General features: G+C 34.8%; 1 protein-coding gene across 2 annotated transcripts; it reads left to right on the top strand.

Annotated features, from left to right (window-relative positions):
- Positions 1-5,046: 5,046 nt before the first annotated feature.
- LOC113726930 (very-long-chain aldehyde decarbonylase CER1-like) lies at positions 5,047-10,854 on the top strand. 2 transcript variants are annotated; one of them, XM_027250851.2, is made up of 10 exons: positions 5,047-5,183; positions 6,436-6,659; positions 7,188-7,417; positions 7,718-7,937; positions 8,733-9,108; positions 9,188-9,295; positions 9,397-9,597; positions 9,781-9,879; positions 10,173-10,346; positions 10,487-10,854. In XM_027250851.2, exons 1-10 carry the CDS (start codon positions 5,124-5,126, stop codon positions 10,655-10,657), a joined length of 1,863 nt encoding a protein of 620 aa, XP_027106652.1. In that variant the 5' UTR covers positions 5,047-5,123; the 3' UTR covers positions 10,658-10,854. The 2 variants fall into 2 exon arrangements, with proteins under 2 accessions (XP_027106652.1, XP_071931510.1); XM_072075409.1 differs by lacking the exon at positions 5,047-5,183 and adding an exon at positions 5,798-6,056.
- The last annotated feature ends 523 nt before the right edge of the window (positions 10,855-11,377 follow it).

The following is an 11,377-nucleotide window of genomic DNA, read 5'->3' as shown; positions in this document are numbered from 1 at the left end:
AATATATATTATATATGTATTGTTAAAAATTATTATATTATATATAAATATTATTCTTCGAATTCGATATCGAATTTCCAATTTCGAATTCCTATTTCGAATTCGGTAATTCCGATTTCAAAATTCATATTTTCGAATTCAACCTGATTTCGACATATTCGAAATCGGAATTACCGAATTCACTTCCGAATTACCGAAATTTCGAATTCGAACTTCCGAATTCAATTCGAAATCGATTTCGAAATCAAAATTTTTCGACTTTACACACTCCTAATCAAACCATTGAAGATAAGAGATGTTGTCTTCAGATGACATTCCTGCTAGCTCAAATTCAGATCCAAATCAATTCCAGTACCTGTTGATTTTAATCAATAGGGAGTTGAGACAAAACAGAAAGAGGATGTTAATGATGGTGATAATTCTACTGCTGATGAACCTGAGCATGAGGCACCACTTAGTCCACCATCATCACCACCAGATGAGCTTAGGAGATCTACCAGAGAGAGGAGACCTTCTAGCAGATATAATTCTTATGAATATCTGTTGTTAATAGATGGAGGAGAGTCTGAATCCTACTGTGAAACTTTAGAGCACGAGAATAAAGAAAATTGGTTGCGAGCCATGTAAGAGAAAATGATATTTCTGCATGAAAATCATATTTATGATTTAGTGAAACTGCCCAAGGGTAAGAGGGTTTTAAAGAATAAATGGATTTACAGGTTGAAAATTCAGGAGCACAATTCACAACCAAAGTACAAGCAAGATTGGTTGTGAAGGGATTTAGTCAAAAGAAGGGTATAGATTTTGAAGAAATCTTTTCTCCTGTGGTAAAAATGTCATCAATTCGAGTTGTTCTTCGTATTGTAGCCAGTTTGAATCTGGAGATCGAACAACTTGATGTGAAGACAGCCTTCCTGCATGACGACTTGAAAGAGGAAATCTACATGGAATAACCGGAGGGGTTCAAAGAAAGTGGTTAAGAAAATCTTGTATGTCGTCTCAAGAAGAGTTTGTATGGATTGAAATAGACACCGAGACAATGGTATAAGAAGTTTGACTCCTTCATGACAGACCATGAGTACTACAAGACTATATCTGATCACTGTACTTGTGTGAAAAATTTTTCAAATAGTGATTTTTTTATTTTTCTGCTATATATTGATGATATGTTGATTGTTGGTCGTGATACTGTGAAAATTGACAAGCTAAAAGGGACGTTAAGTAAATCCTTTGCAATGAAAGATTTGGATCCGGCTAGACAAATATTGGGATTGAAAATCTCACAAGACAGGCAAAATAGGAAGCTTTGGTTGTCTTAAGAAAAATACATTGAGAAAGTACTCAATAGGTTTAACATGAGCAAGACTAAGGAAGTCTCAACTCCACTTGCGGGTCAGTTTAAACTGAACATCAAGCAGTGTCCTACAAGTGATAAAGATAAAGAAGATATGAAAAATGTTTCTTATGCCTCGGCTATCGGTAGTTTGATGTATGTCATGTTTGCACCAGACTAGATATTGCTCATGCTGTTGGAGTAGTCAGTCGATATCTCTCTAATCCTGGTAAGGAGCATTGGAATGCCGTTAAATAGATTCTCAGGTATCTCAAGAGAACTTCCAAATTGTGCTTATATTTTGGCAATGGAAAAATTATGTTAGATGGGTACACCAATGCAAATATGGCAGATGATCTTGACAATAGGAAATCCACATCTGGATATTTGATGACTTTTGCAGGGGGAGCAGTGTCATGGCAAAATAAATTACAAAAGTGCATCGCTCTTTTTAGTACGGAAGCAAAGTATATCGCAACCACTGAAGTATGAAAGGAGACTCTTTGGTTACAGAAATTTCTTCAGGAGTTGGGTATGAAGCAAGAGAAGTACAACATTTATTGTGACAGTTAGAGTGCTATTCATTTGTGTAAGAACTCTACATTTCACTCTCGACCCAAACACATTGATGTGAGATATCATTAAATTCGAGAAGTATTGGATTCCAAGTTATTGACACTTGAGAAGGTGCATACAAATGATAATGGTGCGGACATGTTTACCAAGACATTGCCTAAGGAGAAACTCTTATTTTGCAGACAAGAAACAGGTTCGGTGGAACCCCCCAAATGAGCTGGAGGGGGAGATTGTTGGGTTTGTAGGTCAGCCCATTTGTGGGCCAAACCACAAAACCAAACACTTTTAGGTTTAAGTCAAGATTTGACTTAAAAAGAAAAGTGAGCAGCCGGATGCGGGATTTCATTCTTTGGTCCTAGTGTGAGACCAAAGGCTACAGCCGCCACTTTGAGAGAGACGAAGAGAGAGAAAGAGTGAGAGCTAGAGAGAGAAAATTCTGTGCAACTTTGAAACCTCAATTGAAAGGTGATTTGAAGTCCGATTGAGACGAAATTTTACACACACGATCCTTTTGTCAAACTCTACTTATCTACAGGTTTAGATTTCAAATTTCCTCTTCGTTTGGTAACACCTTTCCAAACCCACTTCTTTGACAGTTGCAGTTTTTGGGAGTGATTTTGTAACAATTTCGTTTGATTGGTATTGGTGATATTATTGTCATCCGAATATTTCGGATAGACTTGTGTATTCCCATTATTGTGATAGTAGATATTTTTAATTGGATTAGGTCCCATGATTTTTCCAATTTGGATTTTTCACGTAAAAATCTTGGTGTCCTGTGCTTTTATTTTTCCTTGCATTTTATTATCACTGTTGGTATTATTATTTGGTGATTTAGTTTATTCCTATTTTAACTGGTACTTGAAAAAAAAGAAATTTGTTCTGGTTTAATTTTGATATTGTGTACCTGTACGGGTACCCCTTTTCCAACAGAAAACTACTAAACCTATGTATAATGTCAAGCACGCCAATGACATGCCTTGTTATTAAGGTGAGCATCCCCTTCTTATAAACACCTAGAAAAGAAAAAAAAATTAATTTTTTAGCAATACATGAATACAAGTTGCTAAATAATTGTCCAAACATCTCGATTGAAGAATCCAACTACCTTTTTCTCATTTGTAAAGATCTAAATACACTGAATTGACTTGTTATTGGACTAGCTAGCTACCATATTATATGCTTTCCTAAGGATAAGAAATGAAATTTATTAATGGTCTAGTATTTTGTCCAATTGAAGTTCCTCATATTCTCCTTGGTCCCATGGTGTAAGACAACTCACTCAGCCAGTAATGCAGTACATCCTTAGCAAATTTGCTTTCATTACATAAAAAAAGAAGGTTAGCACTCCAGGGAAAAAAAAAGGTTCATGTATTCCATCTTTATTCACAAGTGACATAAAACAACTACAAACTAGATTAATCTAATAGTTTAAATGTCAAAATTTCCCTCAAGACATAGTTTAGTTATTAGTTTGCATTATTTTTTATGGAGACCTCTACACTCTTGACAATAAAATCTTAAATTTCTAGAAAAAAAGAGAAACTTTACTATTGTTTGAAGTTGTAAAACTCAACCAAAAAAATAATGAACAAGGCCAAAAGTAATAGACAACTCACTTTACTCAAGCACTACTAAATAATTCATACTCACACGACATTTTTAAAATCATTTCTACTAAGAATTTCTTTCATTATTACTTGATAATGACTTAAGACTAATTTAAGAGTAGAGAAAACTAATTCAATTGAAGAGACAAATTAGAGAAAGTTATAACACATAGAGGGATAATTTCATTTTTTATAATATTTTATAGGTTTTTGTATCATTTCATTAAGCAAAAAAGTTGAATGGAGTGCCGAAACTTTTCTTAGAGCTACTATATCATTTGCCTAAATCTCTTGTTAGGCTTGTTAAAGAATAATTAGCTTGCACCATACTTCTCTCGTTATGTGGTATTTATTAATGTCTATTTTGCTTTGATACCTGTATAAAGTTTCTAATCACACGATTCAATTAATGTATAACTATATTATTAATGTATAATTGCTGATTTGAATTCTTTAAAATACTTGACATTTTCACATAACTAGAGTACTAGGTCAACACATATATATTGGTTCATTTGGTAAGTAAGGATGGATCCTTCTTCATTAAAAATCATACATTGATTCCTGGTGATAACTGAAACTAAAATCACTCAAACATTTTTTATATAATAAAAGGCACTAAAGATTGTCACAACCATTTATACACTTTAAGCAATAAAAAATGCATATGAACCACTAAGTTTTGTCCAGTGACCAATAGGGGAACTTAAGTTTCTACTGGGTGTTTGTTAGGATTTGAATCCTATCGACATCATTTTCATCAAAGAAGTAAAAAAAAGATATGAGCAGCCCCTTTGCCTGCTGAGAGGGTGGGAAAAGCCTATTCCAATTTTTTCTTTCTTTTTTTTCGGTTGGTATTGTCCCATCCATGTTAGTATCACTAGCTATCAAAATTGAGGCCCCATGACAAAAGCAACAAAATTGTAATTAAAAAGTAGTAAATTCTTATAATTGTCTATGAGTTGCATTTATCGTAATCATCTAATTGTGGTTCACATGAACTCTTATAAGCCAACAAAAAATAGAAAAAAAAAAAACAAGTTATCACAACTCTTTACTTTTATAGCTTTTACAGAGTATAGGATGAAAGCAATGGACTATTTTTTTTTTTTCCTATACAAAAAAAGTTTGATGGATTCAACTCCAATCAATACAACGGATCAAAATACGCCCTCGAACCATAAGATGCTTAAAAGTTTCTTATAAATTGTTCACTTAATTCTTACATGATCAGCAAAATTTGAATGTACGGTGAAACAATGACCGTACTTATTAATAGAGCCAACTTATGTTGGTAAAGAAACGAACCATCAATGGAAGAGTATGTAACAAATTTACTTTGCTCTAAGTGGAGAGTACAGTAACAGTACTGAGAGTAAATGCAAAATAAACTAAAAAAAGGCTGCAAAAACGGATCCCTCAGTAAATGAATAGCATTGCTGTGAAGTGCTACGTGTAGGTGTAGTTAGGAGTTTGGTGAAAAGTAAAATCGAGTGATTGCATTCATGCATGTTTTTCTATATATTGCGACATCAAAGTAGACATTCTAAAGATACAATACACGGTCGAGAAAACCTGAGAGAACTCTAGAAGAAAGGTCTACTATGGCTTCTAAACCAGGGATACTGTACGACTGGCCATGGACTCCTCTAGGCAACTTCAAGGTACTTGTTTTTTGCTCATTTTCCTCGCTGTTTTGGTGAATATACAATGCTTGTTCTAGACAGTTTAAAGTTATAGCTCACCATTGCATTTTTTTTTAAAGCAAGAAACTGTTTTGATACGTTTTTTTAATGCTTTTTTGCTTATTCTTTAAGTTGAAGAAAAATTTATCTGACTAGTAGGTGCTTCTGAACCCAACTTTTAGCTTTTTAAAAAACTGCAATTAGAGCCTAGCCTTTGGGAACAATCATACTTTGGTCTCTGTATCAGAATGTAGCGAAGCAAGGCGTAAAGAAAACGATGATGAATTGGCAGTTGGCTTTAGATATGTCCATTTTTGTTTTAAGTCTGCTATGTTCTGTTAACTTTTTGTATATGTATAGAGTTGTATAGGTGTAGTAATGGACAGTAATCCTCTTTGTAACGATTCATCCTCATTCTGATCAATGGAAAAATTTCTTTTATGCAGAGAAAAGAAAACCAAAAAAAAAAAAAAAAAAAAAATTCTATGTTGTGAGATTCTACTACATCGATTTCCTTTCCTTCTTCTTCTTCTTCTTCCAATTTTGTCTTCTGATGCCAATCCCAGATGTTTTTGCAGCAAGCTTAAGGGACCAATAGTGAACCGAATTTTGACAGCTTGCTGGAACTTAATTACATACGACTATTGTGACAAAATGCGCCTTTGAGAGCTGGCAGCAAGGACTAGTGTCTGTCCAAGGGCAATGATCGGGCAATTCATAAAGAAAATCTTGTGCGACATTATTGCCCTTCAGCCTAGTGTAATGTCAATTAGAGTCTCTTCTGTTTCTTAACCATAGTCTGTATGGTTCCTTTCCAAGCATGGCACCACTTGGAAAAAGTACAGATGAAGTGTGAGTATAAGAGCCACAAAGCCTTTGGCTTGTCAGCTGTCAACCCTTCCCTTTCACCAATTTTTTATTATATATAAATGAAGTTTCTGCTCGCATCGAGTCCCATCCCTATCAGTATAAGAAAGAATACGGATGAGCATTTAATGAATATGGATGCAAAAGTATAGCGATATTATTGTCCCTAACTTTCAGCCCTTTTCTCGCCAAATATTTGCATATATAGACTTATACTACCTGATATTTTCATGTGCATCACATGAATGTTAGATTTGCACTTTATGAGATGTAAATACTTGTTTGTTTGTATATTTCAGTATATTAACCGTATATCTGTTTTTTTTCTTTTCTTAATTTTATGCTGATTAATTGGCGAATCAAGTACGTTGTTTTGGCTCCTTGGGTGATCCACCACACCTATCCCTACATGGTAAAGGATGCAAGTGACAGAAACCTTCCGATGTTTCTCGTTCTTCCATTTCTGCTGTTAAGGATGCTCCATAATCAGATCTGGATTTCGTTCTCTCGCCATCGAACAGCCAAGGGCACCAACCGGATTGTTGATAAGAGCATTGAATTTGAGCAGATTGACAGGGAAAGAAACTGGTGCGATAGCTAACTTCTTTCAATTCTGCAGCACTTGTGGTGGTGGTGGTGCAATCTCATCCATAGCTGATCACGAGTTTTAAAAAGTGCACATACTCACGTTCCAAACTAACCGTGTAGATTCTAAATTTACAAATGTTTGGATTAACTATTTTTTGGGGTGTTTTTGAAAAATTTTACTGCAGTGGAGTTTTTATAGTATATTTTTAGAAAATATTTAAGAGTAGTAGAGTTTTTAAAACATGTTTTGGGATATTTTTTAAATATTAAAAAAAATTAAACTACTTTTTAGAGTACCTTTTAGAGTATTTTTTTTATAGTATTTAAAAAACTAGTTTTTGAAAAACCGAAGGATCCAAACAGCTAAGATCTAGTTTAATTTGTGTAGAATTTTCCTTTTTTTTTTTTTTTTGACATTAGGATGTATTAAAATTTAACTTTATACGTAAAATTTTCTAACAATGAAATAAGAAGAGTTCCAACATGGATGGTCACTCTATTGATGTTTGTTTGGACGCAAAAATGCAGGGACGACAATATTATCTTTAATGGGATAGTATTCTATATGGTGGCCACGCTAAAGAATACTGCAGACATGCCCATTTGGAGGACAGACGGGGTGATCATCACAATTCTGTTACATGTTGGTCCCGTGGAGTTCCTCTATTACTGGCTGCATAGAGCATTGCACCACCACTTCCTCTATTCTCGTTACCATTCACACCACCATGCTTCAATAGTCACTGAGCCTATTACATGTAAGAGATTACTTATTCTTAGCACAAGTTTTTTTTTTTTTTTGTAGTCCTACCATCCCTCCTCACCTTCTTTAAAAAAAAAAAAAAAAAAATCCCACTTCTTCCCGTACCTTTTCTACCCTAATTGTCAGGATTCGAGCCCTGATTGTAACAGTGAGAAAGACTCTCTTAGCTAGTCAATAGGTTACAAATGAAGATTTCTATTTCAGTAGCACCACCCCAAAAAAAAAAGGTTTACATATACTTGCAATTATTGTTAGTCACAATTTAATGATAATTAACAATATGATGGTGTTGCAGCTGTAATTCATCCATTTGGAGAACATGTGGCCTATTTCTTGCTCTTCGCAATCCCAATGGCCACAACATTTTTCTCCGGGACAGCCTGTATTGTTTCATTTATTGGATACATCAGTTATATTGATTTCATGAACAACATGGGGCACTGCAATTTTGAGCTCATTCCAAACTGGCTCTTCTCCATCTTTCCCCCTCTCAAGTATCTCATGTACACTCCCTCGTAAGTCTTCACTGGCTCTGCTCGTAGTCGAAAAATTTTACATAGCATTTCTCGGTAGGTTTTTTTTCATACTCCACATTCCTAAAGTGCAGTGGATCACATGTGGAGGGCTTTCAATTTCATCCGTGATGCTCTAACCATATTTTGAAGTTAGAGAACAGGGAATAAAGCGGCAAATTAATTGTTCATCTACCATCAAGCAAAAGACCAGTAATCTTCTTTATGGTTCATTAGTGTTGGACTGCAAGGACCACGATTTCCTTGGCAAAAGATAGAACTCGCCATTCATTATGAAGTTGTCTCTAGAGCAAAAGATTGCTTCCTTTGTTCGCCACTGAAACATGTCCATCACTTGGATCTCTTTTTAATTTACATTTACAATTCTGCCAAATTTGTAGGTAACAAATATGGGACTTTGTTTTTTCCTACCATCATCAGAAAAACTGAAGAGAGAAAGAGATATATATATATTTATATGTCTGTGTCTATGTGTGTGTGTGTGTGAAAGAGAGAAAGGGAACGGTTTAGGTGGTAAACTTATACTTTAAACATGATATTTGCATCTTTCTTGCCATTGATACCTTTACGACTTTGGTTGTGCAAAAAATATAAACGTCTAGTAATTGAGATCATGCTCCACTGAAGTTGAAATATTTTATCACTGTGTTTGGGGAAGCTTTTACTTATGTGAATAAGCTTTAGCTTGAGCTAACTGCTACGGGCTATGTGATTTCATACTATTTTGATGAATTAAGTGTTAGATGGATTCAACTAACATTTCCTTTGATGCTTCAGGTTCCATTCCTTGCACCATACCCAATTTAGAACCAACTATTCACTTTTCATGCCACTATATGATTACATCTATGATACAATGGACAAGTCTACAGAGAGTTTATATGAGAGCTCACTCAGTAGACAGGAGGACTCTCCAGATGTGGTTCATTTAACACATTTAACAACACCAGAATCCATCTATCATCTAAGGCTAGGCTTTGCATCCCTGGCCTCTCAACCCCATGATTTCAAATGGTACTTCTATTTCATGTGGCCACTGACACTTTGGTCCGTCATGCTCACTTGGATTCATGGTCGAACAATTCTTGTTGAAAGGAATGTCTTCAAAAATCTGAAATTGCAGACCTGGACTGTACCAAAATTTAGCATTCAAGTAAGACATCTTCTATCTAAAGGTTTGCTTGTATGTTAAAGTAGTTGGTTCTTGCATTTAACTTCGACTTAATCTGCAGTACTTTGCGCAATGGCAAAGAGAGTCTATCAATGGTCTTATCGAAGAAGCCATATCAGAAGCAGAGAATAAAGGGGTTAAGGTGTTGAGTCTTGGGCTACAGAATCAGGCACGGTTTTCGATTTTTTATATGCTCTACTATTTGAGTGCTACATTTTCTTCACGGCCATTAATTTTATTTTGAGGTAAACGGATTCTGCTCTGTTCCAGGCGGAGGATCTGAATGGAAATGGAGAGCTTTACATAAGAAGGCACCCCCTTCTGAAAGTGAAGTTGGTAGATGGAAGTAGTTTAGCAGTTGCAATTGTACTAAACAGCATTCCGAAAGGAGCAGCAGGAATTGTCCTCGGAGGAAATCTATCCAAGGTTGCTTATTCAATTGCCCTTGCATTATGCCAAGCAGGAACTAAGGTATTATTGAAAACGAGAATGCATCGATATCCATAATATCTTTACTCATCCTGCTCTGAACCAAATGTTTTGAACTCCAGCTTAAGTGTTTTAGCTCGAAACTGGAATTACTCCAAGGGGTCTGTGTACACTGAATTTTCCATATTCGAATCTTAAATCCATGATCAATTGCAACAATTTCAGGTAGTCGCCATCCGCGAGCACGAGTACAAGAAGCTTAAAGCAAGGCTTAATCCAGAGGCTAGAAGTAATCTGGTCCAGTCAAAACATTGTGCTACAAAAGTAAGCATCAATCTCTTTCATGTCCTGGCCATATTAGCTTCGCGCCAACCCAAAAAGTATTCATCATAGAAATGAATGAAACGAGAAAACAGGAGCATGAAACACCCTGTTAAGGTTGGGATTGCCCAGCCATAAAATGATTCAGCTGGTTCTCTACCGTTTCCCATCTTGCATTCAAATTGTATACGTAAAACTTTTACAAATTAATGCACCAGAATATAGGTGAAAAACACTGTTATATTTGTTCATAAAATGGAGCAGAAATTGAACATATATGCTTCTTGTTTTTTCAGGTTTGGATAGTGGGAGATGGATTGACTGAAGAAGACCAAATGAAGGCATCAAAAGGCACTACTTTTATTCCCTTTTCACGTTATCCTCCAAAGAAAATGCGCAAAGACTGTTTCTACCACCATACACCATCAATGTTGGCTCCCAAGCATCTTGAGAATTTGGACTCTTGTGAGGTTAGTCGTGCGCAGTATTTGCTCATAACTACATGAAAGCCCATTTCTTTGTCCAAAATACAAATGTTCTGCATCATTCTGACCGAAATACAACTGATAATAAAAAGATTCCACCATTTCTTGGTTTTGTTTTGTGTCAGAATTGGTTGCCCAGGAGGGTGATGAGCGCTTCTCGTGTAGCTGGAATATTGCATGTTTTGGAGAATTGGAATGTGAACGAGTGTGGAAACATGATATTCAACATCGAGAAGGTCTGGCAAGCCAGTATTCACCATGGTTTTCGTCCACTGGCGGTGACGTCCAAGGCATAATCCGACTCCAAATGAACTAGCACTGTCTTTCGAATCAGTCATATGATCATCTTTATAAAATTTATGTTGGGCTATTGTTCTATTTCTGGTTACTATTCTGCTTCGTTGATTAAGTTGTGATGAGACTTGATATTCGGGTTGTACTCAACTTCACTTCACTGCAAGGAATTTATGCTATGCAGGATATGTCATTATAAGTTTGTAATTAATTAAATTAAATATTATATTTATTTATTTATTTATTTATTTTAACGGGTGGCGGGATGAGGGATGGGGCAGGTGCCACCAATCAGTATTATATAATGTATATTAGTATATATAACATAATTAATATTATTAATTATATTAATAATTATACATGTCTACTAATAGAAATCATTAATTAATTATATTAAATTTACTAATACATTTATATTAAATTTGTAATTATACTTAACACAATAACACTTTTCTCCTTAAAAAAAAAAATACAATAATGCATTAGTGATTGTGTTTGTGTCAAAAGTAAAAATTTGACTACTTTAATTATATTTATTTCATCGTATTGGATTATATTCAAATAGTTTTTGTTTGATTGTTTTTATGGAATTCAATTGTAAAATTACAATGAATAATAATTTGATGATATATTGATTTTTTAATGCTTGATTATTTGTTAAAATTTAACTATAAAAAATTATATGACAAATTTTTATTAGTCCCGTATGCAGAGGAAGTGGG

Source organism: Coffea arabica, chromosome 2c (assembly GCF_036785885.1).
Source record: "Coffea arabica cultivar ET-39 chromosome 2c, Coffea Arabica ET-39 HiFi, whole genome shotgun sequence".
Taxonomy (NCBI): Eukaryota; Viridiplantae; Streptophyta; class Magnoliopsida; order Gentianales; family Rubiaceae; genus Coffea; species Coffea arabica.
This window is presented reverse-complemented; position numbering and strand designations above follow the sequence as displayed.